At 45.7% G+C, this 19,536-nt stretch overlaps 1 protein-coding gene across 1 annotated transcript in view; it reads left to right on the top strand.

Moving 5' to 3' along the window:
• Window positions 1-19,536, top strand: part of DRAXIN (dorsal inhibitory axon guidance protein) — a 189,132-nt gene that overhangs the window by 160,572 nt on the left and 9,024 nt on the right. Inside the window, exons 4-6 of the mRNA XM_086920039.1 lie at window positions 11,422-11,530; window positions 11,716-11,805; window positions 14,215-14,304. Of these exons, the coding sequence (XP_086776165.1) occupies window positions 11,422-11,530; window positions 11,716-11,805; window positions 14,215-14,304 (289 nt within the window). The remainder of the gene's footprint in view (window positions 1-11,421; window positions 11,531-11,715; window positions 11,806-14,214; window positions 14,305-19,536) is intronic.

Here is a 19,536-nt window from a genome sequence, read left to right as displayed (position 1 = left end):
TGCATAGGCTAGAACGCATTTCTAACATAAGGGTCCTCAGATCCTCACCTTGATCTTCTGCATGTGTTTCATGCTGGTTGTCCACCTGTGCCTCAGGCTCCGACTTCGACTCCGTATGACTTATGGCAGGTTTATTTTCGAAGGTTATCTTCGGTTGTTTAGCGTCCTGTTTACCCATGGTTACAGAGGCGCTGGAAGTGCAACAAGGGGGCTCTGTCTGGTGTCCTACTGTCCAAACTGCGTGTGAATGTGACACCGCGTCCTTCCGCGCCACCACTACACCGCTCCTCTGCGATATAGCGCCGCTACGCCTCACACCCCTCAGCAGCCCCGTGTAGCTCTCGCAGATCACAAGCGGACCGAATCAGGGCCGCTCCACTGATGTTCCCCGCCGCTCTGTAGACACTAACGAGCACATGCATCATTGTCAATTGCATTCGCAAATGGTGCGAATCGCAATTTTCGGCCGTTTGCGAATGCAATTGACAAAATTGGGATGCATCATGTTTTTCGCAATTTTAGAAATCGCAATCACGTTGCGATTTCTAAAATTGCGATTGCAATCCCTAAAAGCTGTTACATGGGGCAGGGCTGCGGGGCCGGATGGCGTCCCTGCCTATATATTTTTAACTGATATGGAGGCTTGGTCACAATATATTTTAATTATTGTCAACGCTATCGCTGAGGGGGATCCTATCCCTGATTCCCGGTAGGGTGCTGTAGTCTTGCAGATCCATTAAAAAGGAGACAGATCCCAACCAAGCAACTATAGACCTATTAGTTTAGTAGATTGTGTTCAAAAAGCTTTTTGTCGTTGCGTTCTGTCTAAAAATCAGGAATGGATCCTTGAGAAAGATGTTTTAAGCTCCTTCCAAGCTGGCTTTCGTGATTAGGCCTTCAACTTTTTGTTGTTATACTTTAGGACCAACAAAAGAAGGAGAAATGTCCGGTCTAGAAAGAGTGTGTACTGTACTGGATACTAAAGAAAACTGGAAATCATACAGCAACCAGAAGAGGTAACACCCGGCTGAGAAATTCCCATCAGCCCACCCTCATGGCGGAGCATCATCATGTGGGATTTAAATGATAAATCCAAACCTCGCCCAATCCATCAGTTGATGGTGCAGAGATAGATATCAGTAAGTTGACTCTAGCCAAGGTGTGTCTCAAGTGGTGCTAATGAAGTGCAGTGCTGTGAAAAGATGTGAGTGAAAATCTAAAAATGACTACTAGGGGAAAAAATAAAGTTTCATCAGGATTGTCCTAGTGTCATGATTAAAACAACGCCCGGTAGTTTGAAATTATAACTACACAATGGCGTAGTGCAGAGAGGTCAACATGTTTCAGCCAAAACGGAAACTACTGTCTGGCTTTCTTCAGGACTAGAAGAATGGAAAAACTACTGAAAAAGTGAAAAAGAGTTGTGTAATAGTGCATTTATTAAAGTTCACTTTATCCTACCAGGAACTTGGATCCCCAATGTACTCTGGTGATAATGAATATGTTGTCCTTTCCCAGCATTGTGTGGGAGATAACCTCACCTCACCCGGCAACCGCTCGTGAATATGAGGCCCCGCTCAATCCGTCGGTACCCCTCTCTGGCGTCCGAGAGGGGTCTACTTCCTCTCGGACCCCAGAGAGGGGTACCGACGGATAGAGCGGTACCCCACTCCCACACAATGCTGGGAAAGGACAACATATTCATTATCACCAGAGTACAATGTCAGAAGTCTGGCAGCCAACAGCCAACACCAGACTTTGCCAATGCTTTTTTTTCTACTGGTGCTTTGTCTCTGTTTTCCTTTTAATTGTGTTGTTTTTGTGACTCTTGGCTCCCGTTGGTCAAACTAGTTCTGCATCTGCGTGATGTGTTTGCGAATCTGTGGCACCACTGAACGCCACAGCATCACTCAGCACCACAGCATCACTCAACGACACAGCATCACTCAATGCTACATCATCACTCAGTACCACTGAATGCCACAGCACCACTCAACGCCACAGAACCACTCAACGCCACAGAACCACTCAACACCACAACACAATTCAACATCACAGCACCACTCAATGCCACAGCACCACTCAATGCCACAGCACCACTCAACGCCACAGCACCACTCAGCACCACAGCACCACTCAGCGCACAGCATCCCTCAATACCACAGCATTACTTAATGCCACAGCATCACTCAACGCCACAGCATCACTCAACGCCACAGCATCGCTCAGCACCACTCAATGCCACAGCACCACTCAACCCCACAGAACCACTCAACACCACAGCACCACTCAACACCACAGCACCACTCAATACCACAGCACCACTCAATGCTACAACATCACTCAACGACACAGCATCACTCAACGACACAGCATCACTCAACGCCACAGCATCATTCAGTACCACTGAATGCCACAGCACCACTCAAGGCCACAGCACCACTCAACACCCCAGCACCACGCCACAGCACCACTCAACGCCACAACTCAACGCCACAGCATCACTCAGCACCACTCAATGCCACAGCACCACTCAATGCCACAGCACCACTCAACACCACAGCACCACTCAACACCACAGCATCACTCACCACGACTCAATGCCACAGTACACTCAACGACACAGCATCACTCAACACAACAGCATCACTCAGTACCACTGAATGCAACAGCACCACTCAACACCACAGCACCACTCAACGCCACAGCACCACTGAATGCCACAGAATCACTCCGCACCACTGAATGCCACAGCACCCCTCAACCCCACAGCACCACTCAAAGCCACAGCACCACTCAACGCCACAGCACCACTCAATGCCACAGCATCCCTCAATGCCACAGCATCACTCAACACCACAGCATCACTCAACGCCACAGCATCACTCAACGCCACAGCATCACTCAGCACTACTCAACGCCACAGCACCACTTAACACCAAAGAACCACTCAACACCACAGCACCACTCAACACCACAGCACCACTCAACACCACATCACCACTCAACACCACATCACCACTCAACGCCACAGCATCACTCAACGCCACAGCATCACTCAATGCCACAGCATCACTCAACGCCACAGCACCACTCAACACCACAGCACCACTCAACACCACAGCACCACTCAACACCACATCACCACTCAACACCACATCACCACTCAACGCCACAGCATCACTCAACGCCACAGCATCACTCAATGCCACAGCATCACTCAACGCCACAGCACCACTCAACACCACAGCACCACTCAGCACACAGCATCCCTCAATGCCACAGCATCACTTAACGCCACACCATCACTCAATGCCACAGCATCACTCAACGCCACAGCATCACTCAGCACCACTCAACCCCACAGCACCACTCAATGCCACAGAACCACTCAGTACCACAGCACCACTCAACACCACAACACCACTCAACTCCACAGCATCACTCAGCGCCACAGCATCACTCAGCGCCACTCAATGCCACAGCACCATTAAACGCCACAGAACCACTCAACACCACAGCACCACTCAACACCACAGCACCACTCAATACCACAGCACCACTCATTGCCACAGCACCACTCAATGCCACAGAACCACTCAGTACCACAGCACCACTCAACACCACAACACCACTCAACTCCACAGCATCACTCAGCGCCACAGCATCACTCAGCGCCACTCAATGCCACAGCACCATTAAACGCCACAGAACCACTCAACACCACAGCACCACTCAACACCACAGCACCACTCAATACCACAGCACCACTCATTGCCACAGCATCACTCAATGCAACAGCATCACTCAACGCCACAGCATCACTCAGCACCACTGAATGCCACAGCACCCCTCAACGCCACAGCACCCCTCAACGCCACAGCACCACTCAATGCCACAGCACCACTCAATGGCACAGCACCACTCGGCGCACAGCATCCCTCAATGCCACAGCATCACTCAACGTCACAGCATTACTCAACACCACAGCATCACTCAATGCCACAGCATCACTCAATGCCACAGCATCACTCAACGCCACAGCATCACTCAGCACCACTCAACGCCACAGCACCACTGAACACCACAGCATCACTCAGGACCACTGAAGGCCACAGCATCACTCAGCATCACTGAAGCCCACAGCATCACTCAGCACCACTGAACGCCACAGCATCACTCTGTGCAACCATTCAACAACAACTGGTTCTAATATGTTCTCTCAATGTTTCAAGCTTTATTACAAATGTCACAAAAAAATGTTAATATTTCACTTCTGTTCTTGGATTTTCATCACAATAAAATACACTGAACATACTCTTCCCAAAAGTTATTTACAAAAGTTTAAGCTAGTGCCATTATAAATTACAATAACTTTTATTTAAGTATTCATTATTAAAAAAAAATAAAAGCCATTGTTATTTGTAATATTAATACATCTAAGTCATGTAAATACAACACATATTGCATTACAAATGCTATAGGTGTCACGTTTGTGAAAGTTAAAACTATTGGCATTGTAAATGACAAAGCTATTAATTTCGCTATTTTCAAAACCAACACATAAATAAAAAATGTGTTATTTACAATACCTATAGCTCAAACTTTCCTAATGCGAGACCTATTGCATTGCAAATGCTTGTTAGGTTTGGGTTCATCCAGCCGAAGATCCAATATACAGGGGTAAAGGGTACCTGGACATGGTGTATAAGAGTTAGGAAGACAGTATCCTGTATTCCTAAACAAAAAATCTCCCTCTTTCTACCAGAACAACAGGAACTCCCTGGAAAAACAGTGCATGGGTTAAAATGTAGGTGGCTGGGAAAAGGAGCTGCTGGTTACAGAAGGGTAGTATGGATAATGGTAATAAGCGGGCGTGGAAAAGGAGATTCTTTAGGATTCCGGCAGGGAGAGCTGGTGATTTGTAGGGTCTGGAAAAGTAAGCTGCAGTTTGGAATGAAGATCTGTAGAACACCGGGGGAGTCAGCTGCAGAGTGCTGTGAGAGAGAGCTGCAGGGAATGATGTTATCTGCAGTGAGCTCAGAGGGCGAGTTGTACAGTGAAGTTTTGCTGGATGGATGAAGTACAAGGCATGCAAACTAGATAGTAAAATAAAATAATTTAAACTAACTGGCAGGCAACAAGATGAATATTTAAACATGGAGAGGATGGTGAATACAATATTGGCATGAAACAGAAACAAACATGCGAGTGAGAATTAAGATCCCTTTTAAGAGGCACAAACTGCAGGCACCTCACCCTGGTCCCTCGAATGCCCAATCAGATCAGGTGGGATATGGTCTGGTTTGCATTGGCAGTGCTTTGGGAGGGCTGGGTAATGCCCTCGCTCTTGCTGTACCTGCTTGAGTCAGTGATCGCTCACAGGTGTAGGTAGGTGCAGCAGCAGGAATGTGATTTGCATCATACAGATTTTTGGTGCAAATCCAAGCTGTACTTGCGTGGATGGACCTTTAATCCTGGCTGAGGTATAACATCAAAAAATCAACAATGCATCAATGACAGTGAAGAACATTAGGCCTTACACTGTTGACAGAGAGTAGTAGATCTGCATAACCATGAAGTTTATTATCAGATTAGTTAAATTACAACTCAAAACTTTCAAAATGAGTCATAAATCAATGATCCTATAAGTGCATGCGCCAGTATAATTCAAAGTACTAAATACAAAGACAGACTGTTTAAAGTTGTCATAAGCAAATCAAGTAAATTCAGCATCCTTGAAGGGAAGATTCCCTAATATGCTGGGTCAGGAAAGTCCATGCGATAAATAAAGTTACCTTTTAGTTTAGTATTTATCTTGGCACATTTGCTGTGCTTCAGAGACAGAGGTCAAATGTCAGGCTATGTTTCCACTCCTCATTTTTAGGTCTTGTGGCATAACAGCACGTAAGCGCTGTCTCGCCAGAGATCTTTTGTCACTGGGTGTGCTTCCCAGGAGACAGCACCTGGCCGCGCGCATTGCCTCTTCAAGGAGGCGATCTGAGCGGGCCACGCGCTCAGCTGCTGTCTCCTGGGAAGCTCCAAACACCACACACGCATGCGCATACACGCAGACACACACACGCATGCGCATACATACACACAGACACACACACATCCACCTTTTGTCTCCACCCGAGTCCTTCCTCCGAAAACAGAGCCCCACCAATTCGAGAGCCGCCCCCCCCCCCCGCCGACAGATGCGCACCTCTCAAAAACTCTCCTGGAAACGGGCCCCTTGTGCCGTTGCTACTCCGCTAATCTTGTGGGAATTGACTAACACACTTCTTCTCCCTTCCGCCACAGCCATGCTCAGTCTTTGCTAGGCCCCCCATTCTTTTAAAATTTTACCAGCATTACCCACTCTGCGCGCTTCCCGTTCTTCGCCTGTTCCTTTGCCCCATCAGCTAGCAGGACCCATGCTAATGTCCCGAAGCCGATCCCCCCTCTTCCTGCGCATCACTCTCCGCACACTCGGCCTCCGCAACCCCCTCCCCCTGCTCCCCCTGCATAACGAAGGTAATTTTAAAAAATGAAGCCACCAATAGCGTAATTAAACCCCCCCACCCCGCCCCGCCGAAGCCAGTGTTAATGCACCATTGTGCTGCTCCGCGATCACCCGACAGCGCTTAACCCCCTGCAGCTGCCCCTCTATCTCCCCCCCTGGACCCAACTCCCAATAGCGCCATGTCTGCCCCCCACCGTCCTGGGCAAGCAATCCAAGGATCCCAGCGCCCCCTCCCATCTTTTGAAGCCCCTTTCTGCCATTTTCATGTCCCTTCCGCAGCAGCCCTGCTCAGCACTCGCTATGCCACCCCACTCTTCACCTCGCTGATGTTCTTCAATTGCCCACTATCCCGGCACTCTTGCCCCCCTTCGCATGCCGCCCAGTGCCTCACCCTCACCCGCTCTCTCCTTTGCCCACTATACTGTACCCACCCCAGACCCACCCCTCCCCCACCTCGCCTCACACTCTGTCTACGCCGCACCTCTTCTCCTGACAATTCCCCCGAGCGCCCGCACATCCCTGGACACATACACACACACACACACGCACATACACAAACACACACACGCGCGCACACACACACACACACACGAGTGCACCAAGGCCCCCGCCGTCGCACACATACATACATACACACACACACACACACACACACACACACACACACACACACACGAGCGCACCCCCCCCCTGCCGGCCCCCCTACAAGTAAGGCCACTTACCGCCACTCCAGAGATCTGCAGCCTCCGCGGGGCTCTCCCTCGGGCATGGGAGCCCCGCTTCACCACTGCTCCTTGGGCCAGGCATTTGTGGGTGTGGGCTTCGCGCACAAGATGGAAGTCCCGCCCCCATCATAGGTTTCGTTTTCAGGAGTGCGCGCGCCGTAGCGTCCTCCTCCGTGTCAGCAACTCTGGGCTTCTCCCGTCTCGTTCCGCCGTCCTCTCTGTCCAGATAGGAGCTCAGATGCAAACTCAGAACAGCTTGTGGCCCCTCGGAGCTTGGTGCCTTGCTGTGACACAACGGCGCTCATTACCGGCGTCCACAGACACCTCCTGCTCCACTCACAGACAAAAAACGGAATCGGGCGAAAATTACCATGGCCGGCTCGATTCCTCACAGCAAAAACTCTGTGACCGCAGTAAGAGCTCAGGATTTTACTGGCACTTTAAGAAGGCTATTTCAAGCGCTTCCTTTGCAGAAAATTTTAGTTCCCTATTCATTCCTGCTATTGATATTGCATTTTTAACAAATAGAATGGTTTCAGTTCCCCAAACTTGAACATTGCGTGGCACTTCAATGTTTAAGGGCCTTGGCCTAATCTATTGTGAAAGGGAGTGGATCTAACTGCATGTATGTAGTATATATTGGGGACTCAACCACTTACTGTAGTACGTGCACCGCTTTAAATTGGCATTTCTATTTCTGTCAAGATGTCATCAGGTTTGTAACTCTGTTCTGCTATAGTCTGTCCTCTGCTGGTCCTCTGATTGTATTCCCTGTGTCCGAACCCTGTTGTGTCTCTATTCTGAGTGTCTACTCTCTGCCAGTCTGTATACCAAGATGTCCCTGTCTCTTCTTCGTCACTTTTACCATGTGTGTCCCATGTCGCATTGTGTTCTCTTCTGCACCACCGTATGATCTCCCTCTCTCTGACCCCTTCTGTCTCTTTGCGTCTATTGTAGGTCTCCTGGTGTAGCTGTACTTTTGGACGCCCCCCCCCCACACACACACACAACTACACACGCTCAACAACACACACACACACAACAACACACACCACCACAAACACAACACACATAACCACACACACTCAACTACACACACAACCACAACAACACACATAACCACACACACAACCACACACACACACACACAACAACACATACAGCCACACACAGAACCACATCATCAGTGCACACTTTCACCAACCACAGACACCATCAGTCATCAGTGCACGCTTTCACCGGGCACAAACACCACCAGCGCACAATTTCACCAAGCACACATACATACCACCAGCCGTCAATGCACGCATTCATCCGACACACGCCACCAGCCACAAGTGCACGCTTTTACCATGCACACACACCACCAGCCGTCAGTGCACGCTTCCACCAGGCACACAGAACTTTACCAAGACTCAAGTTTAAACAGCTGACAAATTAATGGTGCCTTAGGCGATGTTCGCAAATAATCCTCGCAGCATACTTAACTAGGGGTATATTTGCAAAGAGTTCATGCAGCGCAGCAAGCGAAGATGCTGCACTGCCTTGGCACTGCGTCAGCCCTGTGCGTGAGGTGCATCATCACAGCTGTGTGAATAATAACAGCTGTGAGCCCATGCGTGAGGTGCATCATCAGAGCTGTGTGAATAATAACTGCGTCAGCCCCGTGCGTGAGGTGCATCATCAGACCTGTGTGAATAATAACAGCTGTGAGCCCGTGCCTGAGGTGCATCATCAGAGCTTTGTGAATAATAACTGTGTCAGCCCCGTGCGTGAGTTGCATCATTAGAGCTGCGTGAATAATAACAGATGTTAACACGTCCATAAGGTGCATCATCAGAGCTTTGTGAATAATAACTGCGTCAGCCCCGTGCGTGAGGTGCATCATTAGAGCTGTGTTAATAATAACAGCTGTGAGCCCGTGCCTAAGGTGCATCATCAGAGCTGTGTGAATAATGACAGCTGTGAGCCCGTGCTGGAGGTGCATCATCAGAGCTGTGTGAATAATAACAGCTGTGAGCCCGTGCCTGAGGTGCATCATCAGAGCTGTGTGAATAATAACTGCGTTAGCTCCGTGCGTGAGGTGCATCATCAGACCTGTGTGAATAATAACAGCTGTGAGCCCGTGCCTGAGGTGCATCATCAGAGCTTTGTGAATAATAACTGCGTCAGCCCTGTGGTGAGGTGCATCATTAGAGCTGTGTGAATAATAACAGCTGTGAGCAACAGCATACTCTTGCACACACTCAAACTGCTCACCAATTCAAAGTTTGCTAAAAATGTTATGCAACGCATTGTCATACACAATGCCAATACCTCAAACTTTAATGCTGCGAGACCTATTGCATTGCAAATGCTTGTTTAAGATGGGGATTAGTGTTCAAAAGCTCCTCTCACTTTGCAGTTTAGTGAAAGAAAATTAAGTGAATTACGTGGCAATTTTGCTGGGGTACATGAAGTGTGAAAGAAAAGGCCGTAGGATGTCATTTGGTCATAACACACAGCAAAATGTAAGTACCTGGAAATGAACTGCACACATTCAGCAGTTTGAAAGCAAAAATGAAGCACATCTTTTTTGTAGTTCTGATATGTGATGGAAAAAAAGATTTTAATTGTCTCACAACAAATCCAAACACTTTACTTGGTGATGCACAAATGGATATTCACTTAACCCAAATTTACACACATTACCATTTGTGTGCAGTATAGGCTTATTGTTAAAACTATATTTCTGTGCAAATTTGCTGAGCATTTCAATGGAAAATGTGCTGTCTGTAAATGGCATGCACTACCACACAATGCTTTAGTTACATTGAATCTAGGTGGGTCACAAACGTGTGTTGGGCTAAAGAGTGGGTTGTGGTTCTAAAAAGCTTGGGAAGCACTGTACTAGGCTAAAGCACATCAGGAAAATGTGTGACTGCAGTAAAGCAGGAGGCGTCAGCAGGTACAGCCTCAAAAAAGGGAGAACCAAATGAAGATTCAGTCAAGTAAGTAAGAATGGATTGGCTCAGGAGTCTAATTCTTTGAGTAGAAGCAAATAATGTCTCTAGCTTCAAGAGAATGGAAAAGGGCATCAGAATTTTACTAGCTCAGCAATGCAAAATTAACTCACACAATTCTCTAAAAGATGCAACACTCCTCACAGTTTCCATAGAAAGGAGACCAATCAGGATTGAACATTTTACAGTAAAGCAGTTTCAGCCTCATTCCCAGACATCACACAATGGACATTTTCTCCTGCGTGGCCTTCAGGAGATATCTCATAGCAAGATGATAGTTTGCAGTCAGCATGTCCCAGGCACAGGTGTGGAAATTCAGTATTCCTTCTCTGTGGAACGCACACAGCTAACGATTCTCTCAGAAACAAAAACATTTGTAACATTTGTAATTAACTCAATCTACTGCAGCTTGGCTCCTGAAATGAGAGAAAGAACAAAGGGGCATATAACCAAGCAATAGCGATAATTCTCGCTATTGCTTGGTTAGCGCAAAAAAATTATCGCCGAGCTGCGGCGATTTTTATCGCAGATAAACCTTGGTATTACCAAGGTTTATCGCAAATGCGATAAAAATCGGCCGCAATGCATGAATATCGCTGAAAAATCAGCAATATTCAGGCATTACCGAGCTAATGCTTTTAGCCATGTTATCCACCTCCCATTGGATAACATGGCTAAGAACTGCTCCTGGGCAGGTGTTAGCTTTTGGAGATATTAACGCTTAGCGCGAATATCTCCAAAAGTTGGTAATAGGAGATAGCGATTTTAGCGACTGTTTCCAGTCGCTGACATCTTGGCACGCCCACTTTGCATGTCATTAGTGATACATTTTTCTGACATGCAAAGCGGGGCCCAAGATGGTCGCTATCTCCTACTAGCTGTCGCTAACTGGTGTTAGCAACAGCTAGGTAATAGGGAGATCATTTTATCTCCGCTTTCTTGGCTTTTAAAGCCAAAAAAGCGGAGATAAATCCCTTGATAATATGCCCCATAGAGAGTTATTTAAACTGAGGCCTACATTAACTATGGCTAGCTTAACATGAACATCACTCTTCATAGATTTGTATTTGCAATGCAAAATAGTATCACAGCATCACCAGAGGCATGCTGTTAGGAAGATGGATTCCTTCCATGTTCCCACAGACACGCCTAGGCACCCTCTGACACTCCTATTTATTCCATGCAGGTTCGCACAAAGCACGGTGAAGTGATGCCCACTCTGGATATGATGTTATTCGACTGGACAGATTATGAAGACATGAAGCCCGATGTTTGGCCCTCAGCAAAGAGGAAAGGTAATTTAGAAAGATCCCTAAATTCGTCATTACTGGTACCAGGGCGATTGGGTTACTGGACATTATTACCTCTGTGACATGGATCATCCTTCACATCTCAGCCTCTGCCTCATGCCTCTCTGTGCCATCTGCCCATCCGTCAACCTTGACCAAACTGTAACTTAACTGTGACCCATTTTCTCTAGATAAAAACAATTTTAAAAACTTTGAAGGTGGGAATGGGACAACAGTGCCTGAGGATGAGCCGTGTGACCATCACCTTGACTGCCTCCAAGGTAAGCAGATACAGTTTTAAGAAGACTGTTTTTCAAAAGCTTATTTGTGTTGTTGATGTTTTAGTACAAAAAAACAGTAGCGCTTACCTGGGAACGGCCAGCCGCCACCTCTCCCTGTCCTCTTTATCTTCTTTTTTCCTGTCGCCAGTCCCAGCAGCTGGAAGCAGCAGGTAGCACCCGGGCTCCCGGGCTCCCCTAAGCCAATCACAATGATGCACTGCAGCGTTGTGATTGGTCTGAGTGCCGTGGTGCGGCGCTCAAGTTTTTAAAGAAAACAAGGGGGACCCTAAAGGTAGCTGTGGACCAAGGGTAAAAGTCAATTACGGAAAACAAAGGTCCTAAGCAGTTTCAAAGATATAAGACAATGATATATAGACCATAGTAGGCTGCTATACATTTATCCATGTCCAGCCAGACAAGGGGTTTATTTTGAAAACAATCATGGAATTATAACTTCTCAATACATGAACAACAATTCATAAACGTAGGGCACAGTCCTGTACCATACTCGAAAAGGAAACACAGTGGAGAAGGAAAAATAGTTTGGTGAGAAGGAAGGAAAATTTTCTGGCAAAAGAGGAGTGAGCAAACTGGACACTTTTTAGATCAGTGTTGAAGTGTTTGCCAGTGTAGTCCATACAGAAAATAATACACATTGGTTAGCTGTATGACTACTTTAAAAAGGTCGACGTTTCGATCCCGCGCTCTGATTACAATGGGATCATCATCAGGACTGAACAAGATTATGCCTGAGTAAAACAATAGTACGCCTCGGATGAGCGGGCTCTATAGCTCAGAGTAGGTTACGTGTCCACTATAAGTTGTCCGCGTTCTCAGATCGGGCTCGGGGCTCTTGATGGTGCAGTGAATTGAGCAACCATCATACATTAATTGTGGAGTTACAGGATTTAGATGGAAACTGCACGGATTGCAGGCAGGATTTAGTAGTCCCACGTGTAGCCTGCAGTCTTTGTCGATATTTGGATCCGCAGGGCAATAGAGCAATGTCAAGGAGTGCTGGGCGAGCGGGAGCTTGGAGCCACTACCGGTCAGTTGCGCTCAGATGGTGACAGGAGCCAGTCCATGTGCCCTACCAGGCTGTGCATTAGAACCTAGTGAGGAACATACAAAGTGCGCATGAACTGTTTGGCCGGCCCAAGAGTGCCAGCCAAACAGTCATGCGCACTTAGGGAGTGCAAACCACTCCTCCCCTGCTCTGGCCAGCCTTGCACACATGAAACAGAGCCACTGACTGCAATAGGAAAAATAAAATGATAATAACGATACGTTATTGTCATTATTTTTTTATTTGAGTAGTGGGGCGATGCTCCTCCGCCTTAGCAGAGGAGCCGCCACTGCAAAAACCGTTAAAGACAACATCCAGCACTACACTATACTCCCTTATAAAATTCTGCTGCTGAGCTTCTGCATATCTGAGTCCCTCCACCGCTATGGAAGCCAACACATGATTCATAGCACAGACAGTACCCAGCCATGGAGGTATATTGCACACTTCCTGATGTCCCACTGTATGTTTCTGACAATGTTAAAGGCAACTTTCTTATGCAATCCCACAAAACATGGTATGGTATGGTATGGTAAGGTGATTTGTATTGCACTTTGTGAAGAATTGGTGTGGCCTTGCAGCGTTTTTGGCGTTTGGGTTACTTGTGGCTTTTTTTTGTGAATTCTATTAGAGACCAACGTCTGTTTTCTGATTGTTTGAATTTAGTCATCAGTATCATAATGCTTTGTGATATTAATTTGGTTGTGTGTGTGTGTGTGTGTGTGCTTGTTGTAATGGTTATATCAAAGTCCGCATTTATTAGTAAATGCAGAAATCTAGCATGCAGTCTAACAAAAAGAACCCAGGCAAAGGAATTTCAGATAAACCTACATTGACCAGTTTGACCAGTTATACATTCCAAGCAATTTGCTGAGTGAGGTCATTTTGCTGGAAATGTGCTCTCCGGCAGGTACTCGTGCAAAGACATTCCAACACTTGGATGATGAGTGAGCTTGTGTTCCTGGGTTTTTCCGTGGTAGACTTACCTTGGTTTGTAAGACCTCAGGCGTGAGTGCCACTAAGCCTTTGTTAATGTATATTACACTCTTGCTTGGTGATAAACATTACGTTGTTCGCCCATTCCTTCTAAATAGGGGGCTCCTATGGGCTTAAAAGCTAAAGCTGTATCCCCTTATTGTGCTAATTTTGTCAGGCCAATAAAACACTGCAGTGATTGCAACATACAGCATCTTTTCTTGAACTGACACTGCTACACAGTGCGTATCCTCCTAAAGCAGTACCTATTGATCATCTGGCCCGAAGTCCCGGATGTATTACTTTTCTAAAGTCACGTATCTGTTCTTCCTTGAACACTAGTGCAATGTTCTTTGTTTCCTTCACAGGCTTTTGCTGTGACTTGCGGGAACACATCTGCAAACCACACAACCGAGGCCTGAACAACAAGTGCTATGATGATTGCATGTGCGCCGAAGGTGAGTTACCCCTCACAACAAATGCCCTTTAGGTTCTTTCCACACATTTCAACTGGGGGCTGTGCGTAACTCGCTTAATTTTCTCAAGCGTAAATACATGTAATTAACAGGAAATTATGCAGAATTACGTGGAAGGAGCATAATCCAGCATTTAGTGCTACTTTCTTAGTGCAATGTGCACCCTCTCATCCAAAATGGACGCGAGACTGCATTTTCCGCTGAGCAAATAGCTCTAAATGCGACAGAACACAAAGAGTAGCAGCCAGCAGCCGCTCGCGACTTCTCAGCGTGTTGTCCTGTGCTCCTACGGAAGGATTTTTGCAAAAAAATTACTCCGAATACTCCAGCATAATTAAAATTTCACCCAGGCCTAATTTTAACACCAGTTGTGTTTATTATTTCCAAAAGACTTCAGTGGGTCATGGCCAGTTAAAGAAGTGAAGAGTCTTTCAATTAATCAAACTAATGACTAACCGTATGATTGAAAGATATAGAAGATGCAGGGGCGCTCCTCTTCAGAACTTACTAGTGCGACCAAAGGAAGGGCTGAAGTCAGGGGCATCTTAGCGGCTGGATGTGGGGATGTGACAGGAAAGGGACTCAGGAGGTAGGAATGAGTGGAAAGGCGATAAAGATCTAAAAGGGAGTGCGGATTAGTGGAAATAGCATAGATTTCTTCCAATCACCCAGTGTTAGAGATAATAGCATAGGCTGTGATAATCCTTCTGGTGCAACATAACATAAAGGCCAAGGTTTCCATATTAAACAACCAAATAGGTTATTTTGGGGGAAAGAGGCAACAGTAACTAAAATTAGGCTATCTGTTTTTTGGTTTGAACTGATAGCAGTAAACACTCCACATGGTAGAAAATCTAATTTTGGAGGTTAGTGGAAAACAGGTTTTCACTGCATTTACCCTGCTCATGCTTCCTCTAACGCTTCAGTCCATGCTTCATCCACAGTCCCGATACACGCCACCGCCCACAATGGCGGCGCTCAGGCTGGGACCAGAAGTAGTCGAGGCACAGATTCACGTCGAGTTCAAACTTTTAAATGGTCATTTTGAATGTTCCCTTCTCCTCCGCAGCTTCCCACAGGCCAGGGGAAAAGAGTGATTGAACCACACTGAGCAGAGCAACACTTCAGATTTCAGAAATAGCCTTTTCTCTGGTTCTGCTCTGAGAGGAGAGGGTTTCTGTTGTAATTGCCAAATATCTTTTCTTTGGTGGGAGGGTGTCAGCTGGGGTCAAGTGTGCAGTCAGGATCACTTATGTTGTGTTTTTGATATGGTTTGGCGTGGGAAAGTCGAACACCAGTATAGGACAGCCCTCTGTACTTTTATATTTTTTTAAGAGAATGTAAGGATTGTGCTTAGAGTCCTCCATTTTTCAGTTCATACTTTCCTGCCACCGCTTTTATCTTGATGGACCTGACTATCAGACATCATTTTGGGAAATGTGTCTGCATTTACTTACATTTTCGTTAAAAAAATATTATGCCAGTTCTCTGTCATTGCTTTAACTACCAGTACTTCCTCATGCCATCACTACATCACAATCATTTTGACCTACCACTACTTCAGCCCACTGTCCCCAACACGGTAATGACTTTTCATTTGATCCATCACTACAACATAAAATTACTTCAACACGGATCCCTAATCCTAATGCTAAACATAACATCAACCCAACATTAAATCATTTTATTTAAAAAAAGAAGCTAAGTAGCCTTGGTTTAATCCCAATCAAAATCCCAAAACGATATAATAAAGACATCAATCAAATGACATCAATACTAACATTAGATATAAAGGGAAATAAATCAATGTAAATTCAATTTTGCTAAAAAAAGTAAGCAACTTCATGCTACCTCTCATGCTAACACTAATGTAACCCTAAATGAAATTCTATTACATTCAGTTAAACTAAGGGTCTGATTTAGATCTTGATGGACAGGTTACTCCGTCACAATGGTTATGGATATCATGTCCGCCGAAATATAAATCTAATAGAATATATGCTATTTATATTTTGTCCATAAATGTATATGTACTCTAATACATATACATTTGTATAGCAAATTACATGTAATTCTAAATTAAAATTAACCTTATCCTGGCCCAATGTCAACTTTAAACCTACCCCTAAACTAAATTAAAGCGATACACACCTACCCTAATTGAAGCCTAAATGAAACAAAAGCAATTAAATACATAATTAACTTGTTTAACCATATTGCTAAGTTACGCTTACATTAATACTCAGCGAGCAGATACTTTAGTCCAAGTGATGGGGTGTCTCAGTGATGCCATTTGAAGTAGTGGCAGTGAAATATGATCAGTTAAAGTAATGGGGTGGAACCAATGAAAGTTGAGTAGTCTGTTGAATGTTGGAAGGCCCATTTCTCTATTGGACAAGGGAATAGAAGTACAGGTAGCATATGATTCACTGACATACCTGCATCCTTTATCGCAATATGAGATGCAGCTTTTAATCTTTCTTTTTTCAAATGTACTCACTTTGATCTTGATAGCTGCAGACCTAGGTTCCAATACCACTAACCAAACTTGACAAAAATTGACTTATTGTTTGAAAATTACTGCAGCTCCCCACATCCCAGCTTGTAAATAAGTGTAATGAAAATGGTGTAAAGTAAAAACTAATCATAGAGTGTGCGGTCTAGTAGGGTCCCACTTACATGTTTGCCATCCACCTCCATCATATTCTACCCCTACGTACTCAAGTAGGGCCTACGTCAAGAGCCAAGACTGCTTTCCTACAGAAGGACCAGTACCTTAGATGCCTCATCTCCCCCTCAATGTGATGGACACAGTGTTCACAAGCTTTACATAAGGGAGTGGAGGGTTTTCACCCCAGCTGTTACTGTTTCCCTTTTGTAATCTACATTACCAGCAATCCCACGGAAGGGCTTTTCTACTTTAGTGTGTCAGCACCCTCACTTTTCAATATCGCTGTCATACCTGGAGCAGGCACAGCCAGTGCCTCTCTGCAGAACTGTCATACCTTTATTAGGTCTGTGTTGACCGTGCAGCTGTTGCAAGACTTTATTTAATCAAAAAGAAAAGACATTTAAAAAGCATTACTGAGAGACTTTGGCTCCTTCCAGATGTTGATTTCCTTGAGCACAGATTTTGATTGGGCTGAACCTGTGTGCTTCTGCTGAAAAAGAGTAATGAATGTGTGGCACTGTGGAAACACATATGTCAATACTGCAGGGCTCAGTTGGTTATGGTGCTAAGCCAGTGATCAAAGCAATAAGACTGATCTTTTCATTATGAAAAGTCACCATAAATGCAGTAGGTCTGGTGTATTTATTGTGAAAACATGTTAAAGACAGTAGGCATGTTAGTGTGGTCATTACACTGCATTAACACTTAGAATGCCTCAAGTACCATAGTAGGCAAGGGTTTTTGTGCTGGTTACACCATTTGATAAACCCTTGTTGTATAAGATGTGACCATTGAGAATCCTTGTTGTGTAGTTTTAAGAAGGGCTGTATATTGTTTTGGTTACTAGCCAATGATCAAAGTAGAGGCCTAATCATTTTAATATAAACTTTTACGACAAATGAAGTTGATCTGGCTTCATTATTGTAGACTTACATATTAAAGTCAATAGTCCTTCAAGGGTGGATTGTTGTTATAATGTGTTAAAGCCTGCAGACAGTTTTTGTGTTGCTTGGTTTTTTACTGATTACTGTAGTAGTCAAGGGTGTTCAGCTTGTTTTCCCCTATGGTTTATCTCTCTCACAAACCCAGTGGGTAGACGTTTTGCACTCTGGTGATCGTTGTCAACCCTCTAATGAGTGGTTGATTATTACAATGTATATTGTTTTGCCAACTGTCATTTTGTGTATATTTCACTTCTGCCTGCATTCCTGCGGGTTGCCTTGAAAGAAAGTGTCTGTAGATTTCAGGATTGCCTGAGTTGGTTATGATGACAAACCAATAATAAAGCCTATGTGACTGCTTCATTCATTGGCAAAAATGTCAGATACCATAGATGTGATCAGTGTATTATGAATGGTTATGGCAGAGGCAGTAGGCCTGACCAATTTACTGTGAAGAGCATTTGTTAAAGCTATAGTCATTTACGGGTGGATCGTCATTACACTGTGTTAAATCCTGTTGAAAGATATGTTGTAATATGGAATCTCTCAGATTTCTGTAATAGGCAAGGGTTTTGATGTTGGTTATTTCCTCTGACAGACACTTGGAGTTAAAGATATGCAATGTGATAATTCTTCTTAGATTCTATTTAGACGGGTTATATATTGTTTGGTCAAATGTAATTGTGCATATATTTGTGAATTTATGTATGTCTGATAGTTGCCATCCTATACACAATACAGAATGACTCAGTTGCTTATGGTGACAAGTTAGTGGCAAATGCAGTGGGCTTGATTGGTTCATTGGAAAAGGTATGTCAGATGCAACAGGCTTGATCTGTGTTAGACGGACCGGGAGGGTCAGCCGAGGACAAGGGGAGAGGTCTCCGGGGAGAGCCGTCTCCAGCGATCGTACAGACAAGTAACTTCCCCCCCACAGACGGACACCACACCAGGACAAGGTTCAACGATACTTTATCAGCAATTCTTTAGTTACGGTAAAATTATACAAGGAGGTCTGGACTCAGGGGTCCCCTCGATTCTGGTCTCTGGATTGGGAAAAGGGTAGCGGGACAGTCTTGTTACCAATAGATGAAAATAGCTCTCAATCCTCGAGCTCGGCGTTCTAGATGATCGGGCCGCGGCGGAGCCAGCAGGTCCCGAGATGGATGAAGGAAGCGACGGTCCGCGGCGGAGCCAGCAGGTCCCGATGAAGATGGTGGTTACAAACGGTCCGCGGCCACGCCAGCAGGTCCCGACGACGATGATGATTACGAAGGTTTCGGCAGCGCCAACAGGCAGGACGATGGTTCGCAAGGCAGGGCTACGGCAGCGCCAGTAGTCCGTCAAGGATGAGTTCTTCACTGCGTCTCTCGACTCCAGGATACAACTGCCTTCCTGCTCTGGAGCTGCCCCAGTTATAGGGCTGATCCTCTTTGATGTCCGGACCCTCGCCCTTGGAGGTTGGGGGGGTCCGGGATGAAGGGGTCCAGACACCCAGCAGGGGGGTGGAGCCAGCGCCCGGGGAGATGGTGGGCGAGCGGCACCTGGCGAGGGAGAACCATCGACACCTCTTTCTCCCATTGACCTGCCAAGTAGTCCGCT

Source organism: Lissotriton vulgaris, chromosome 5, assembly GCF_964263255.1.
Source record: "Lissotriton vulgaris chromosome 5, aLisVul1.2, whole genome shotgun sequence".
NCBI classification, from domain to species: Eukaryota; Metazoa; Chordata; class Amphibia; order Caudata; family Salamandridae; genus Lissotriton; species Lissotriton vulgaris.
This window is presented reverse-complemented; position numbering and strand designations above follow the sequence as displayed.